This window comes from Oncorhynchus keta, chromosome 28 (assembly GCF_023373465.1).
Source record: "Oncorhynchus keta strain PuntledgeMale-10-30-2019 chromosome 28, Oket_V2, whole genome shotgun sequence".
Taxonomy (NCBI): Eukaryota; Metazoa; Chordata; class Actinopteri; order Salmoniformes; family Salmonidae; genus Oncorhynchus; species Oncorhynchus keta.
In genome coordinates, this window is record NC_068448.1 from 48033913 (window position 1) to 48052807 (window position 18895).

Consider the following 18895-nt stretch of genomic DNA (forward strand, 5'->3'; position numbering starts at 1 on the left):
GGTTCAGTGGTTTTTGTGGCCCAGCCACCTGCTTCGGTGGAAGCAAACGTATGGTCTAACCTCAATGTAAATATCGCATCTGTTGCGACCCTGCTATTTGTATACAAGCATCAAAGTGTTCACAACTACCTGTTTAGTGTGTCAATACCAGCAATACCCAATATTACGCTCCCAGAAGTCCTGTTTTGTACACATGGCCGAAATGGTGGCTATTGGAGCCGTTTTGTATACAGTGTTTTCTTCGACTTGGCTACTATTGTGATCTCACTCGCCGTGTTTTGTTGTTCGCAATTGAATAATCCACTTTCGTCCCCCTGTCGTCTTTAATTCATTATGAATCCCGCTATTTAAATGATTTCATACAGCGACTGTTTGATTCCCTATGGCCATAAAGAGAGAGAGAGAGAGAGAGAGAGAGAGAGAGAGAGATATTGCCCATAAACTGTCATCATAACAATGAAAATCCCTATTACCTCATCCAAGGACTGCAGTGGAGACCAATACAAATACAACAACTTCTCCATCAGCACTCCTGATTCATGTGGGTGTGTATCTAGCCTGGTGCAGGAACTCTAATAGCCTCATGTAGTACTCATATGAAACTGGATTGAGCTGACTTTATGAGACCCTCCTAGACATACTGTCCTTCTAATGAGATCCTTACGGAGGCAGTGAAAAGAGAGAGGTCTCGGAGCCAAAAGGCCACATGAGCCAAACTCAAACCAAATGTTCCCCCATTTCGCCGCTAGTTCTCCTCACATCTTCAGGTGTGTTGGTTTATTTTTTATTTTTTTAAAAGGCATTGTTTTATATGTCTACGGACAAACCTGGACCTCCTGCCTTATAAGGTCACGCTATTGAAAATGCAATGTGGTCTTTCGAGAGGATGAAAGGAGTGCATAGTGTCAGGTATAACATCTGTTTGTGATTGACAAGCCATCACAAAACAGCAAAGAACAGCTGTGCTCGACTTCGTACAACTACCTGGCGCTTTTCCTTTGTTTAGGAATAATATGTAGTACTTTGTCCACCTTGTAACAATCCTATCAAACCAAAACCGTTTTAACATCGAGCATTTCCATAAGAGACGTGTGAAAATAGTCGACTTCGAAAGTGAGTTTTTGAACTCCGTAGCTTTGTGCTTTCCATTCTCTATTACGTGTTGTTCCACGGCCTCTGATTAGAATATTCCCGGCCAGAATTTCCTTTAACATATTTATAGAAAGTGTGTTTTCACTAATCAACCAATGAGTTTGGTCTTTGTTGGCTGTGGATCCAGCCCAGTCGGAGTCTTTGTTCACCTCTCTTACACACATCAGCTGTCTCACCCACCCCACTGTCGTTCACCTTTAGAAAGAACCATTCAGTAAACACTTCATCGTTTCTGAAACACAAAAACATGGTATTTTATACAGTATATATTACATTGACAATCTTTAGAATCCCCCTTCGAGATTTAGATCGTTTTGTTTTTCACAAGGCCTGCTTTTGAGGGCCTAGTTTTACCCTAATACAATGGCCTGAATGTGTAACCCCTACAGGATTCCAGCCAGAGTTTGGACTTTTTTCGGTCACACACGACCTGCTTTCAGAATGACTGCCAGGGCTGAGAAAACAAAGATATGAGACTACCTTAAACATCTAAAGTGGAACAACCATTTCAGTAACGAGTGCAATAAGTCAGAGTAACAGCAATAGTTTAGAAAAATGTATATTATTTATATTTGAGAAACATAAGATTATTTAATCAATGAATGTACATGCAAAAACATAGATATTGAAAAAATACTATTTAAAAAAAATCTACCTGCAATAGAGCATGCTGGGAAATATGATAATCATGGGTGTGGTTTTGGTTCAACTTTGGTTATTAACACCGACACTGGGGTTATTTTACACCACTGAGTGTTAATTTAACTCTTTACATTCAGGGCCAGGTTAATGCAGGGGCTTACCAGGGCTGAAGCCCCTGGGCCCAGGCCCGTTGGGAGCCCAATTATTATTACAAAAGGTAATAATAAAGGAAATATACACAGTATACACATATGTATGTGTGTGTGTGTGTGTATGTATATTTATAAGTCGCTCTGTGTAAGTGTGTGTGTGTGTGTGTGTGTGTATGTGTGTGTGTGTGTGTGTGTGTGTGTGTATGTATATATACATATATATATATATGTGTGTGTGTGTGTATGTGCAGTGACCACATACATATTCACACACACACACACACACACACACACACACACACACACACACACACACACACACACACACACACACACACACACACACACACACACACACACACACACACACACACACACACACACACACACACACACACACACACACAATTTCCTTTATTATTACTTTTTGTAAAAAATATACAGTTGAAGTCGAAAGTTTACATACACTTAGGTTGGAGTCACTAATACTCATTTTTCAACAACTCCACCAATTTCTTGTTAACAAACTATAGTTTTGGAAAGTCGGTTAGGATGTCTACTTTGTGCATGACACAAGTAATTTTTCCAACAATTGTTTACAGACAGATTATTTAACTTAGAACTCACTGTATCACAATTCCAGTGGGTCAGACGTTTACATACACTAAGTTGACAGTGCCTTTAAATAGCAGAAAATGATGTCATGGCTTTAGAAGCTTCTAATTTGAGTCAATTGGAGATGTACCTGTGGATGTATTTCAAGGCCTACCTTAAAACTCAGTACCTCTTTGCTTGACATCATGGGAAAATCCCCCCCCCCCACCACAAAAAAATCTGCCAAAAACATTGTAGACCTCCACAAGAATGGTTCATCCTTGGGAGCAATTTCAAGGTACCACGTTCATCTGTACATACAATAGCACGCAAGTATAAACACCATGGGACCACACTGGTCCATCATACTGATCAGGAAGGAGATGCATTCTGTCTCCTAGAGATGAACATACTTTGGTGCGAAAAGTGCAAATCAATCCCAGAACAACAGCAAAGGACCTTGTGAAGATGCTGGAGGAAACAGGTACAAAAGTATCTATATCCACAAAGATCGTACTTTTTGGAGAAATGTCCTCTGGTCTGATGAAACAAAAATAGAACTGTTGGCCAGTGAAGCACGGGGGTGGCAGCATCATGTGGGGGTGCTTTGCTGCAGGAGGGACCGGTGCACTTCACAAAATAGATGGAATTATGAATGAGGAAAATGTATGTGGATATATTGAAGCAACATCTCAAGACATCAGTCATGAAGTTAAAGCTTGGTTGCAAATGGGTCTTCCATAATGGACAATGACCCCAAGCATACTTCCAAAGTTGTGGAAAAATGGCTTAAGGACAACAAAGTAAAGGTATTGGAGTGGCCATCACAAAGCACAGACCTCAAAAAAGCGTGTGCGAGCAAGGAGGCCTACAAACCTGACTCAGTTACACCAGCTCTGTCAGGAGGAATGGGCCAAAATTCACCCAATTTATTGTGGGAAGCTTGTGGAAGGCTACCCAAAACGTTTGACCCAAGTTAACCAATTTAAAGGCAATGCTACCAAATACTAATTAGGTGTATGCAAACTTCTGACCCACTGGGAATGTGATAAAATAAATAAAAAGCTGAAATAATTAATTCTCTACTATAATTATGTCATTTCACATTCTTAAAATAATGTGGTGATATCTTAACTGACCTAAGACAGGGAATTTGAACTGGGATTATTTAATATATTCCAACGACCTTCCTTATGCCTTATCTGAAACTCAAGCTACTATATGTGCAGATGATACTACAATTTATACAGCAAGACCCTCAGTTCAACAGGTACAGCAGGCTTTACAAGGAGATTGAGAATATCAGGGAGAGGGTTTGCCGGGAACAAACTTGTTGTAAACACCAAGAAAACCGAAGTTATTTTAGTCTGTTCCACTAAGAAAAGGCCAACACAGCATGGGATACAATTAAGTATGGGGGGAGTACAAATTGAGGAAGTGGCAGAAAGCAAACTACTAGGAGTGCATCAAGACAACTGCTTATCAAGGTCGTCTCAAATAACTGATCTATGTAAAAAAAAATATGTATATTAAAACTGCATGCATGATCAGAGGGATAGCTAAATATTAACCAGGAAAGATTCTTAAGCAAATAACACATTAATTCATTGAGAGTCAGGTGAAGTACTGTTCTGTGGTCTGGTGAAAGCATCAGCAAGTGAAGTTAGGAGGCTGCAGATTGCACAGAACAAAGCAGCAAGGATTGTTTTAAGGTGGAGATATGGTTCTTCTGTTGTAGTCATGCACAAATGCTCTTGGTTGGTCATCAATCAACTGAATTGAAAACAATATGCTTATTTTACAATATACACCATTTAAAAAACAGCCAAACTCTATTCACAATGGTATTCCGTTGGTAAGAGACAGACATTCAGTAAATACTAGGAATAGATTGTCCGCCATCTGTGTTGTCCAGGCAGAAAAGAGAAATAGGCAAAAGAACATTTGGATTTAGAGCAATAAAGAATCAATATATATTTTTTGACTGAGTATTTATCGGGTCAATATGTTAGTTTATTATGTCTTATCTATGAGATAGATAAGCCCTTAACTGTATTCCATACCTTTTTACAATCATTTTTACAATAAATAAAAACATTGTTGTAAAATAACGTTTTTGTCTTACGATTCAATTTAACTGCATAATTACGTAATGTTCTATAATTCAGTTAATCAATTTCTAGGTCAGATTTGGCTGACTTTTGCCATATTTCTTTGAGAAAAAGCCTCACCCAGTTCATCATTAATCCATGGAGATGGACAGGCACCAACTGTACTCTTTCTTACTGGGGCATGGTCCCTTACCTCAGTGAGCAAATCCATAAAACATTCTGTAGCGTGAATTAAATCATCCTCTAGATAAATCAGCTCCCATTGTACAGCAGCCAAATCATTTAGAAATGGCTCATGATTAAATCGGGGCGGCAGCGTCGCCTAGTGGTTAGAGCGTTGGACCAGTAACCGAAAGGTTGCAAGTTCAAATCCCCGAGCTAACTGCCCCTGAACAAGGCCCACTGTTCCTAGGCCGTCATTGAAAATAAGAATTAGTTCTTAACTGACTTGCCTAGTTAAATAAAAGGTACAAATTTATCTTGAACACAATCCTTGGGGGATTCTTTGGAACGTGGTTATGGTCACAATATTATGGTCTGTCCAGCCCACTGGCATTGACCTGGCTTTTAAGCACTGCAGAAGATCAGATCAATGCATGTGTCAGAACGGTGACCCAAATTAGTTGATGATCTCGTAGTATGGTTAAATAAAAAAATGAATGGTTATTTTCAATGAACCATTTGTTTCAAACCACATATGATTCTGAATGGTGGTTCTGTAGCTCAGTTGGTAGAGCATGGCGCTTGTAACGCCAGGGTAGTGGGTTCGATTCCCGGGACCACCCATACGTAGAATGTATGCACACATGACTGTAAGTCGCTTTGGATAAAAGCGTCTGCTAAATGGCATATATTATTATTATTTATACAGCGCTACACCCCCACCATCCCTATTCCTGTCCCTTCTAAGTAGACAATATCCATGGATGTTCATTTGCCCAGCATTTACAGCTGCATCTAAATGTGTTTCGGTCAAAGCCGAAATATGAATATTACTTATGTCGACCAAGTTAAAAACCTCATGTATTTTGTTAGGAAGGCTACACACATTAACAGACATTATGCAGCCCTTTCCTTATCAAGTGGAGATCAATATAGCATATATCTGTTATAGTTGAAGTTGTCATGATACACTAGAACACACAAACTCAGATTTGAACATTCAATTAAAATAGCCAGGGAGATACAATTGCACGTTGATGTAAACTTTTCCTTCATGATGGGATACATTTTTTCTCCTTTCATTGGTCTCGCTGGGGAAGTGATCATTCATTCCAAAATCAGTGTTTCGGAGTTCTCTGCCCCTGCTCTTCGTCATTTCCTTTTTGCTTAAATTTGTCAAAACATGCAATAATAGCCCGTGCCCTATTCCCAGAGGCCTTACCCATCCTATGGACTCTGGAGGAAGTGACATCATACACAACATCAGTGGGCAGTTCCAGTTGAGTTGACGTAAAGTATCGGACAGTGTCTTCACACAGTATCGGACAGTGTCCTCACACAGTATCGGACAGTGTCCTCACACAGTATCGGACAGTGTCCTCACACAGTATCGGACAGTGTCCTCACACAGTATCGGACAGTGTCCTCACACAGTATCGGACAGTGTCCTCACACAGTATCGGACAGTGTCCTCACAGCCTCTGCTGTTGTCATTCTCCGGTATCCCTGAAAACATTAGATTGTTCCGCATTGATCGACACTGCACATCAAGCAAGGTTTCTTTACGTTGTTTGTTCTCCCTTTGCGCCACCTCCACCTTGCCATGAATAGAGTCTACAGTACCTTTCATCTCATTGTTCTCTTTCCTTAGATCATCAATCTGACATTGGCTGAATTCTCGACTGGCACATAAATGCATTGATATCCTCTCGTAGTATATCCAAGATATCAAGTTTGGCAAGCCGTTCATTGATGGATTTAAACAAGTCAACATCCATATCAGTAAACCTCTCTCCACACGCGCCCTCTTGCTTGGGGATGGTTTGGTTTCATCGTTGATGCCTATTGGCCAACTTGGATTTGGTTTGTTTTGTTGATTGGGTTGGTTGTCCTTAACAGTGCTTGAATCCTCTGAAACCAGCGACATGTTTCTTTGAGTCAATGAATCGTTCAAGCTCTTCAATGGATTCCGAATCATCCAGTGTGTTAGCAGGCAGAGTAAAAAACGGAAAAAAAAACAACGTTAACTTATCTAGCGTCTAGTCAGTATCTCCATCTCCATCTCATGGCAGCTTGTGTGTTGCAATGAGACTCAAAACCGTATATTTAATCACCCAAAACATTGGGAAGCAATCTCTTAGAGGAAAACAAAACGGAGACCAATAGCAAAACTGATTTCTCACCGACTTTACTTTGGAGAGACATAATCAATGCAGTGTGTGTGTGTGTGTGTGTGTGTGCATCTGATCCTTTCTTTAGAGAAGGACACTGCTTAGCCCTACTGAGGTGTACAGCAGTGTTCTTCCACTCCAATCAAAACACTTCGTTCGAACAGGTGCACCACTCATTTGGTTATTGTTCTGTATTTGCCCTTTTCCTAGTATGCCAGGTTTTGGTTTTACAGCGAAAAGAAGCTGCTAACGCAAGGATGCATAAGAAAAGGCTCTTTTTTTTGTCTCGTAAATGTCCTGGAAAAAAATCTGCACTCAGCTTCACATCTGTCAGGAATAAAGCCACTGTTTACCTTGCCTGTGTGTGTGTGTGTGTGTGTGTGTGTGTGTGTGTGTGTGTGTGTGTGTGTGTGTGTGTGTGTGTGTGTGTGTGTGTGTGTGTGTGTGTGTGTGTGTGTGTGTGTGTGTGTGTGTGTGTGTGTGTGTGTGTATGAGAGAGTGCGAGGGCTTCAGTATTAATATGCATGACTTTGCACAGTCTGCATTTAAAAAGGGCAACCTGCCATAAGCTAATGGCTCAATGGCATAGAAACAACAGTTAATTCATACAGGCGTACAGTCATTATACTGTATATACAGTAATGGTACAAAATTGGCATGGATCAATGTTGAATGAATTGGTTTAATTTGTCAAATTCAAACAGAAAGTATTTGCACACCAGCCACTACAAATATCCACTTTATTTATCCAGAACACTACGGTGCATTCGGAAAGTATTCAGACCCCTCGACTTTTTGTTACATCACAGCCTTATTCTAAAATGTATTAAATTGTCCGCCACCCACCCCTCATCAACCTACAAACAATACCACATAATGACAAAGCAAAAACAGGTTGTTAGAAATATGCAAATGTGTAAAATATTCAAAACATAATTAAACACATTTACATAAGTATTCAGACACTTTACTCAGTCCTTTGTTGAAGTACCTTTGTCATCGATTACAGTCTTCTTGGGTATGACACTCCCATTCTTCTCTGCAGATTCTTTCAAGCTCTGTCAGGTTGCATGGGGAGCGTCGCTGCACAGCTATTTTCAGGTCTCTCCAGAGATGTTCGATCGGGTTCAAGTCCGGGCTCTGGCTGGGCCACTCAAGGGCATTCAGAGACTTGTCCCGAAGCCACTTCTATGTTGTCTTGGCTGTGTGCTTAGGGTCGTTGTCCTGATGGAAGGTGAACCTTCACCCCAGTTTGAGGTCCTGAGCACTCTGAAGCAGGTTTCATCAAGGATCTCTCTGAACTTTGCTCTGTTCATCTATCCCTCGATCCCGACTAGTCTCCCAGTCCCTGTCGCTGAAAAACACCCCCACAGCATGATGCTGCCACAACCGTGCTTCACCATAGGGATGGTGCCAGGTTCCCTCCAGATCTGACGCTTTGCATTCAGGCCAATCTTGGTTTCATCAGACCAGAAAATCTTGTTTCTCATGGCCTGAGAGTCCTTTAGGTGGATTTTGGCAAACTCCAAGTGGGCTGTCATGTGCCTTTTACTGAGGAGTGGCTTCCATCTGGCCATTCTACCATAAAGGCCAGATGCGTGGAGTGCTGCAGAGATTGTTGTCCTTCTGAAAGGTTCTCCCATCTCCACAGAGGACCTCTGGAGCTCTGTCAGAGTGACCATCAGGTTCTTGATCATCAACTCCCTGACCAAGGCCCTTCTCCCTGGATGGCCGGACAGCCAGCTCTAGGAAAATTCTTGATGGTTCCAAACTTCTTCCATTGAAGAATAATGGTGGCCACTGTGTTCTTGTGGACCTTCAATGCTCCAGACATTTTTTGGTACCCTTCCCTAGATATGTTCCTTGACACAATCCAGTCTCAGAGCTCTACGGACAATTCCTTCGACCTCATGACTTAGTTTTTGCTCTGACATGCACTGTCAACTGTGGGACCTTATATAGACAGGTGTGTGTCTTTCCAAATCATGCCCAATCAATTGAATTTACCACAGGTGGACTCCAATCAAGTTGTAGAAACATCTCAAGGATGATCAATGTAAACAGGATGCACCTGAGCTCAATTTTGAGTCTTATAGCAAAGGGTCTGAATACTTATGTAAATAAGGTATGTTTTTTATTTTTAATACATTTGGGGAAAAAATCAAAAACAGTTTTTGCTTAGTTATTATGCCTGCGTAGATTGATGAGGAAAAACATTTATTTAATCCGTTTTAGAATAAGGCTGTAACGTAACAAAATGTGGAAAAAGTCAAGGGGTCTGAATACTTTCCAAATGCACTCTATACACATGATAGCTGTATCACTTCATGAGCAGGTATTTAAAGGAGTGATCTGGGATTGGTACATCCATTTTGGGACTTTTAAATCAAAATCAAATTTTATTGGTCACATACACATTATTAGTAGATGCTATTGCAAGTGTAGCGAAATGCTTGTGCTTCTAGTTCCCAGAGTGCAGCAATATCTAACATGTAATCGAACAATTCCACAACATCTACCTAATACACACAAATCTAAGTAAAGGAATAAGAATATATACATTGGAAATATATGGATGACAAAATGTAAATGAAATAAAGCCATTGATTGTTGAAGAATCTAACCGCTTTGTTGTTTGAATCCCAGAACAACTTATTGCAAGTGTCATATTTCTGTTACATGTACTGTACTTGAAATAGGTATTTGAATGACTGAGTATTTTCTTCTTTCAATTACACTGGGGCGGAACTACACGCCAATGTATTTTGTATTTTCAAAATACTGTAGGTTGTAGACATTTTGTGGCCCTGCTCTTCCCCTGTGTCAGAAGTCTTTTTTTTTGTAACCATTACTGAGAATGTTGCTGTTCGGGTAATTCAAATGATCTAACTCTTGGAAGTAACTAACACATGTATTTCAAATACAAAATATTTTGTGGTTTATTTTGATACGTTGATCTTTATGGCATGTGGGAGTCAAACATCATCAAAGCGGTCACCGCCTTTTAAAGAGACAGGCGACTTCAACTCAACCGCACACCGGTGCCTAGGCCAGAACAAATGAACTCAAACCTGTAAGGGTTTGTGTGCTCCTATTCTCGCTATACACCAAGTCACTTGGCTCTGTCATAACCTCACATGGTCTCTCCTATCATTGCTATGCAGACGACACACAATTAATCTTCTCCTTTCCCCCTTCTGATGACCAGGTGGCGAATCGCATCTCTGCATGTCTGGCAGACATATCAGTGTGGATGACGGATCACCGCCTCAAGCTGAACCTCGGCAAGACGGAGCTGCTCTTCCTCCCGGGAAGGACTGCCCGTTCCATGATCTCGCCATCACGGTTGACAACTCCATTGTGTCCTCCTCCCAGAGCGCTAAGAACCTTGGCGTGATCCTGGACAACACCCTGTCGTTCTCAACTAACATCAAGGCGGTGGCCCGTTCCTGTAGGTTCATGCTCTACAACATCCGCAGAGTACGACCCTGCCTCACACAGGAAGCGGCGCAGGTCCTAATCCAGGCACTTGTCATCTCCCGTCTGGATTACTGCAACTAGCTGTTGGCTGGGCTCCCTGCCTGTGCCATTAAACCCCTACAACTCATCCAGAACGCCGCAGCCCGTCTGGTGTTCAACCTTCCCAAGTTCTCTCACGTCACCCCGCTCCTCCGCTCTCTCCACTTGCTTCCAGTTGAAGCTCGCATCCGCTACAAGACCATGGTGCTTGCCCACGGAGCTGTGAGGGGAACGGCACCTCAGTACCTCCAGGCTCTGATCAGGCCCTACACCCAAACAAGGGCACTGCGTTCATCCACCTCTGGCCTGCTCGCCTCCCTACCACTGAGGAAGTACAGTTCCCGCTCAGCCCAGTCAAAACTGTTCGCTGCTCTGGCCCCCAATGGTGGAACAAACTCCCTCACGACGCCAGGACAGCGGAGTCAATCACCACCTTCCGGAGACACCTGAAACCGCACCTCTTTAAGGAATACCTAGGATAGGATAAGTAATCCTTCTCACCCCCCTAAAAGATTTAGATGCACTATTGTAAAGTGGCTGTTCCACTGGATGTCATAAGGTGAATGCACCAATTTGTAAGTCGCTCTGGATAAGAGCGTCTGCTAAATGACTTAAATGTAATGTAATGTAAATGTGCGCAACCTGTGCGTGAGTGTGCGCATGTGTTTCTGCGCAACCTGTGCGTGAGTGTGTGTGTGTGTAAGACAATGCCCATAAATCTCCTGGAGTAGTCCAGGAGTCTAGAAACAGAATGAGTGTGTGAATTGCTCCTGAGGGTTAAACAATGACAGAACTGATAAGACAGCTCATGAGAACTGGGTTGCGTATTCATGCAGTGTGTGTGTGTGTGTGTGTGTGGGTGGGTGAGTGTGTTCACTTTTTATAACACTGCTCATAACATATGTCTACTTCCTGTTAAACAAATCAACAGTAGAGCAATCCATGGTTCTTTCTTAAATGTTCTGCCGTGCATGCAGTAGCTGCTTTAGAAATGGTGGTTGCTCCTTGGTATCCTACGCGTTCGATTCATTTCAGTAAAATACTATACTACACAGTGTATGCTTATACAGTAGGAAATAGAGGCAGACTGAAGCACAGTTTCATAAACAATAGAGAGAATAAATCAAAAGTAGTCCCTAGACTTAAAGACTCAATGATACTTTACTCTACTACTAAAGCAAAACACTACAGAATCTGACAGCACACTCCACTTCCCATAAAGCAAAGCTGCCGTCTCGCTACAAAGACACAATACATGATGCTGGGCTCATTGAAAGGGTCGTTGTGATTGTAATTAACTGCAATAATACTCCTGTTTTGCATCCCAAATGGCACTCTATTCCCTATATGGTGCCCACCTTTTAACCAGGACCCCATAGGGCTCTGGGCAGAAGTACACACGGAGACTCCTCTTGGCTAGATGGATGCTTTATCTAAGAGGACTAGGTAGGATCGGGGTCAGTTGATCAGAAAGGATTTGGGGTTAGAACACATAAGGAATGAGGTCTTTGCGTGTTGGTTTCCTGCCGTTACATCAGCAGGAAACCAACACGAGGAGAGCAGGCAACAGCCTTGTGGGAGAATAGCAGGAGATTTGGAGAAGAATGGACAAGGGAAAGCCCCATGAATGTAGTTCAATTATTTCAGGAGAACTGCGCTAAAGCACACACTAGGCTCCCTCGATCCCCTCCCAAAATTAGGCACGGAGAACAGAAGACCCCCATGAACAGAAAACAGATTAAGGAAGACAGGGAGGTTGGGGGGGTCATTCCTCTACCTAGATGCTGAGAGGAAGGGATGATAAGTATGAGACAAGAGGGTAGAGGAGGATAGGGGAGGAAGAGGTGGGGGCCCCCATTGACGGTGTTATTTATACGTTAGACTGACTAGAATGGCCTATTCCGTACTGGAGCTGTTTCCGTGGGAATGGCTGGCATGTTGCACATAATAATACCCGTCGTAAATACTGTACTTTTATTTTTTACAAAAGCACCACAGTAGGGATGGACTTAGAATTAGACCCTCTATATTCCTTTGCTCAGACAGGAATTAAAAGATGCACTATGCAGAAATCGCTCCGCCATTTCCTGGTTGCAAAAATTCTAACAGTTGGCCTAATTTCAGTTTATGTCACAAAACAAGCAAGTATAGTGTAGAGAATAATTGTATCATCTACACCGCTGCGAAATGTATTTTCCACAAACAAAAACATTGTATTTTCAGCCGTTTGAAGCTGGTGTACAAAACCGAAAGTAAAGTACTCACCCTGGCATCGCCGTTGGTGGGTCTTGGGCCGTGACTGAAGGCTTGTGCGGGGTCCTTGTGGTACACCTTCAGGCAGGAGTGATCCGTGATATTCCTGGAGAGAGAAACAGCCGAAGTTTGACGAGGTGCCCAGATTATATCACTATCGGACAGCGGTCTGTCTCCTCTAGCTGCGAGACTCCTATACCGAGACATTGGTGTGTACTCTGACAAGGCTATGTCATACACAGTCCGTGGTCTGGTGTACTGACCGTACACTGGCTGAGACATCACGGTGCTGTGTCAAAAAAGTGTCCAATTAGTCCAAAACTTGTCTAGTAGTGTTACGGTAAATAGTTTTCCTCAAATAAATAAAGCTCCTATGTAAAGCTCTCTCTGCCTAGATGTGTTCTGAGTCAGCTAGTACTCCTGCGCTCTACCGTACCAGTCTGTGAGGATCAAACATGTGACAACTTTTACAGCCCTGATAAAAAAAAGATGACGGCTAGTCATAAAGTAAACATCCCACCACCGCAAGAACATTACAGATAGAGAACACTTGTTTTTCCATTTGAGCCCAGTGTGCCGAAAACTTGTACCCTACAGAAATTCAAATATACAATATAGTCACTAAACAGCTTCTGTATGCATTGTCAAATAATTTCCTGGGCAATCCATGTACAGTGCATTCGGAAAGTATTCAGACCCCTTGACTTTTTCCACATGTTACTTTACAGCCTTATTCTAAAATTGATTCAATAGTCCCCCCTCATCAATCTACACTCAATACCACATGATGAAAAAGTGCACCTTTTACTCAGTACTTTGTTGAAGCACATTTGGCAGTGATTACAGCCTTGAGTATTCTTGGGTATGACGCTACAAGCTTGGCACACATGTATTTGGGGAGTTTCTCCCATTCTTCTCTGCAGATCCTCTCAAGCTCTGTCAGGTTGGATGGGGAGCATCGCTACACAGCTGTCTGGCCACTCTATCATAAAGGCCGGATTGGTGGAGTGCTGCATAGATGGAAGTCCTTCTGGAAGTTTCTCCCGTCTCCACAGAGGAACTCTGGAGCTCTGTCAGAGTGACCTTCGGGTTCTTGGTCACCTCCATGACCAAGGCCCTTCTCCCCTGAATGCTCAGTTTGGTGGCCAGCTCTAGGAAGAGTCTTGGTGGTTCCAACACTTCTTCCATTTAAGAGGCCTCTGTGTTCTTGGGGACCTTCAATGCTGCAGACATTTTTTGGTACCCTTCCCCAATCCCGTCTCGGAAAATTCCTTGGACCTCATGGCTTGGTTTTTGCTCTGACATGCACTGTCAACTGTGGGACCTTATATAGAAAAATGTGCGTCTTTCCAAATCATGTCCAATCAATTGAATTTACCACAGATGGACTCCAATCAGGTTGTAGAAACATCTCAAGGATGCTCAATGGAAACAGGATGCACCCAAGCTCAATTTCGAGTCTCGTAACGAAGGGTCTGAATACTTTTATAAATTATACTTATACTTCTGTTTTTGTTTTTCTTATACATTCACAAAAGTTTCTAAAAACCAGTTTTCGCTTCGTTGTTATGGGGTAATGTGTGTAGATGAAATAGTAATTGAATCCATTTTAGAATAAGGCTGTAACGTAAAAAAGATGTCTGAATACTTTCCAAATGCCCTGTCTATATGGTTGGACTTTATGAAATGTTGTCTCCCATAAACACACCCATAATACCAGGAAGTGGGTGATTGGTGACGTGACTGTGTGTGGGGATGACTGAGGGCATGAAACCCTGGTCAGTGTTGTCTTACAGAATCTCACTGGTGTTTGTTTTTCTCTCTGTGTTAAAAGAAAGGCAGGCTAACGCTAATGCTACATGTGCCTCTGCAAAGAGACACTTAACATGTGTCCCAAATGGCATCCTATTCCCTAGTGTATTACTTTTTTTTTTACCAGAGTTCCTTTGTGCCCTGGTCAAAAGTAGTGCACCAAATAGGGAATATGGTGCCATTTGGGACACATATTAAGTGTCTCTTTGCACAAGCACATGTTTCTGCACATAGAAGACAGCCAGACTGTGGCCACCTTTGATACAGCTCTCTCACTCACTTTAAATCTGTGGCTCTGGAAGAAACAAGACTGTTTATGGGTTCCTGTCCAATCCTTTTGTCCTGCTAACTGAGCAGGAAGGACATGTGTAAAAACACATGAAGTCGCCCACAAAAGAACTTTCCACTTTCCATCACGTGGGACAACATTTGAGAAAGTAGAGGCTCTAAAACTGTGCTCACGACCCAAAATGGCACCCTAATGTCTATGTAGCGCACTACGTTTGACCTGGGCCCATAGGCAAACCCAAAGTAGTGCACTAGATAAGGATGTAATTTGGGACCGTGTTGTTTGGGTTTGTTTAGGTGTAGGTGGAACTAAAGTGTCCACTACAGTAGGGCTCCACATCCCGAGGCCTTTCATCCACACAGCTATTGGGTTGACTGGGAAGTAGAGAGGGTCACTTCCTGTGTTGCGTAAGTTGAGCTCATTAGACAGGAAGAGCCTAAGGAGGGGAGAGAGGAAGGCTGCTGGGTAACCCTGAGGACCTTACAGGGGTGAGACTGAGACATAGGGAAGAAAACCCCAAATGACCTGCTCTAGCTAACCCAGTGTGGGAAAGTAGAGACATAACACACACACACACACACACACACACATTTACCTGACGTCAGTAAGCTCGTAGTACATGTTCCTCATGTCATCTTTGACATAGACGGCCACACTGGGAGACTCCAGCATCTTCATGGTGAGCTGCTGGGGGAAGGCACTCACAAACAGAGCCCTGATGGTGTCGCCGCTGGTGATCTCATTGGGCATCCGGATCTGCTTGGTCTCCTCTCCGTACTGCAGGTACAGCACGCCTGGGAAGTAGAGCGGAAGGAGAGAGGGTTACCAAAGAGTTAATGATGATCTGGTGGCTGTTAACCATGTACAGGAACACGACATCAGTCTTATGGGCCACTATTCAAAGTTGTGCACTATATAGTGAATAGGGTGCCATTTGGACACATGCTTTGTGTACTATGGGGCCACATGAGTTGTACGCAGTCAGACATACAGCACAAACACTATATCTTCAGTGTATTTCCATTGAGTTAAAGACCAGACGTTTGCGGTAGTATAATAAAGATCCTATAGGCTCCAGGAAATAAAGTGCTGAGCCCCTCTATGGTACATACATCTCCGGCTCTATAGCTAATAGTAGGGCTTCCTTGTAACAACATAGTCAGTTGGTGAACTAACTCTTTCCCTGGTGTACTGTTATGTTAGCCACTAGCTTTTCATTACGACGAAAGACCTTGCAGATGATCCTAATACCACGTGTGTTATTTGATGACTGGTCATGCGTCGCAAATGGAACACTATTCCCTTGATGTGCACTACTTTTGACCCGGACCGACAGGGAATAGGGTGCCATTTGGGACACACCCTGGGCTTCAGATTCTATTTCACATGCAGCATTTGTAACATTCCCTAAAAACTGAACTTTATTAGCCCCGGAGACTTTAGACAGCTCAATTCTAAGATGGGAGTCGGATTGCAAGACTGTATGTGGTTGATGCTTGTCTGGTTTCACTCTTAAAATCAGAACCGAATGGTGTGGCTGCACAGCTAATGGACAGAGAATAATTTTTATTTATTTTATTTCACCTTCATTTAACCAGGTAGGAAAGTTGAGAACAAGTTCTCATTTACAACTGCGACCTGGCCAAGATAAAGCAAAGCAGTTCGACACATACAACAACACAGAGTTAGACATGGAGTAAAACAAACATACAGTCAATAATACAGTAGAAAATGTAAAGGCAAAAAAAAGGCCATGGTGGCAAAGTAAATACAATATCGCAAGTAAAACACTGGAATGGTAGATTTGCAGTGGAAGAATGTGCAACGTAGAGATAGAAATAATGGGGTGCAAAATAAATAAATAAAAACAGTAGGGGGAGAGTTGTTTGGGCTAAATTATAGATGGGCTATGTACAGGTGCAGTAATCTGTGAGCTGCTCTGACAGCTGGTGCTTAAAGCTAGTGAGGGAGATAAGTGTTTCCAGTTTCAGAGATTTTTGTAGAATTTTAAGAATATACTTTGTTTGTTTGACAATTGGCACACTAGGAACTACATTTGAGCTAGATTGCTACAGCAGGAAAATAATCCTGCAGCAACAGGAAATGTACATAATTATGTGGATTAGAAATCATTTATATTTCTGTGGGGTTAATACATATTCTGCAAAAATCAAGTCTGTAATTTCAAAGTGAAAATTACAAACTTCAGAAGCCTTTTTAAACCTCAAATACACTACAAGTTTGACATTTTCTACATTGCGGGAAAGTTCTTTTGCAACAGGGTGATCAAATTAAGACCATACACCTGTATTCCCAATATAGTTGCACTACCCTTGAGCAGAGCCCTATGGACTCCGGTGAAAAGTAGCTCACTACTTAAGGAATGAGGTGCCATTTGGGATGCAGGCTTAGTTTCGAGAGCCTGCAAGGCTTTACAACAGTCAGATTCAACACTCTACACTAACGCTTCTCCAAATGGAACCAAATCACCTTAAATTACTTTCACTTTCATATGCAGAATAAAGCGTTCTTTAAATTCCCATGCTCCCTCGCTTCTACAATACAAAATGCAGTACAGCAATAAATAAATATCTAAAAGTTCTTCCAAAACAACTACTACTATACTGTAGTATAAGCATAATGTTGCACTTCTACACATAAAGCTTACATGTAACATCTGAGAGAATACAGAAACTCACTTGAAGAGAGTAATTCCTACTGTAGATGTCAGCGACTATAGCTCCAATGTTGTGTTAAGGAGTCCTCTGACTGAAGGCACTACTTCTACTGGCACAGGGCTCTTAAGGAAGACCATATGTCTCTGGGGACACGACTGCGGGTGTGGGTGTGTGTGTGGGAGGCTACGGGGTGAAGTTTCCCCTAGATTCAGATCTAGGATCAGCTTACCCTTGCCCAATTCTAGCCTTAACCATTAGTGGGGAAAATGCCTAACTCCCCTAAGATCAGGGGCAACTTTCACTCTACTCCGTATGGGACGGCCACCAGAGGAATGCTGGGTAATGTGCCCTCTTTCCTCCAGCCCTTCATCACCCCATGACCCTTGCTGCTAGCATAACGCTTTCTCGTGCAGTGTCTGCAAATGTCTGCATTTCAACCTAAGCAAGAGTCCTCTTGGTACAGAATGACTTGCAAAATGCAAAATGACTTCTGTTAATTGTCACGTTGGTCAAAGTGGTGTGGTACCCGAATGTAAACAACACAGAGGCACTCAAAATGTACGAAATGACAAAATACTCAACCCAAAGTCACTTCAAAACTAAGACGTGTCCTTTGCTTACATTTTCAAAGAACGTTTTAAGAAGCAAAATCCTGAGGGGTCTCGGAGGCTGACTACATGTTGTGATTCATCGTGCTGTAGCACTCTCTCGGTTTAGGTCAGCAAAGTTAAATGGCTGGCTCTTAGAAGAACCACCTGTGGCATTACTAGAGCTATGCTACAGCCTATGAATGCAACTATTTCCACCCAACTGAAGGCGTTTGTCATACTGATGCAAATTAAGTGCCCTCTGCCTTGAGAGCGAACATCCTTTCTAATCCTGTCAATAGCCATAAGAAGAAAAAATACATTTCAATATATTTAACGTCACGTAACGTGATGTTCTAAAATGCATGTAACGCCTGACAATATCCCAGAGACGCACAGCTATGACATCTACAGGGGGGTCAAAAGGAACCTTGTTTTTTTTGTGTTGTTTTTTTTACATTTGATTTTTACAGGACATTTTGGCGACCTGGCCAAGATAAAGCATAGCAGTGTGAACAGACAACACAGAGTTACACATGGAGTAAACAATTAACAAGTCAATAACACAGTAGAAAAAAAGGGGGAGTCTATATACAATGTGTGCAAAAGGCATGAGGAGGTAGGCGAATAATTACAATTTAGCAGATTAACACTGGAGTGATTAATGATCAGATGGTCATGTACAGGTAGAGATATTGGTGTGCAAAAGAGCAGAAAAGTAAATAAATAAAAACAGTATGGGGATGAGGTAGGTGAAAATGGGTGGGCTATTT

At 42.3% G+C, this 18895-nt stretch overlaps 1 protein-coding gene across 17 annotated transcripts in view; it reads right to left on the bottom strand.

Moving 5' to 3' along the window:
• Positions 1-18895, bottom strand: part of LOC118361142 (sickle tail protein homolog) — a 241670-nt gene that overhangs the window by 24226 nt on the left and 198549 nt on the right. For 16 of the 17 annotated variants that reach the window (XM_052483205.1, XM_052483201.1, XM_052483209.1 and 13 more), the window contains 2 exons: positions 15453-15651; positions 12769-12862 (listed from right to left, as the gene is read on the bottom strand). In XM_052483205.1, the coding sequence (XP_052339165.1) occupies positions 12769-12862; positions 15453-15651 (293 nt within the window). Of the gene's footprint in view, positions 1-12768; positions 12863-15452; positions 15652-17556; positions 17578-18895 lie in introns of those variants that run through there. The other variant, XM_052483213.1, reaches the window with a different exon arrangement.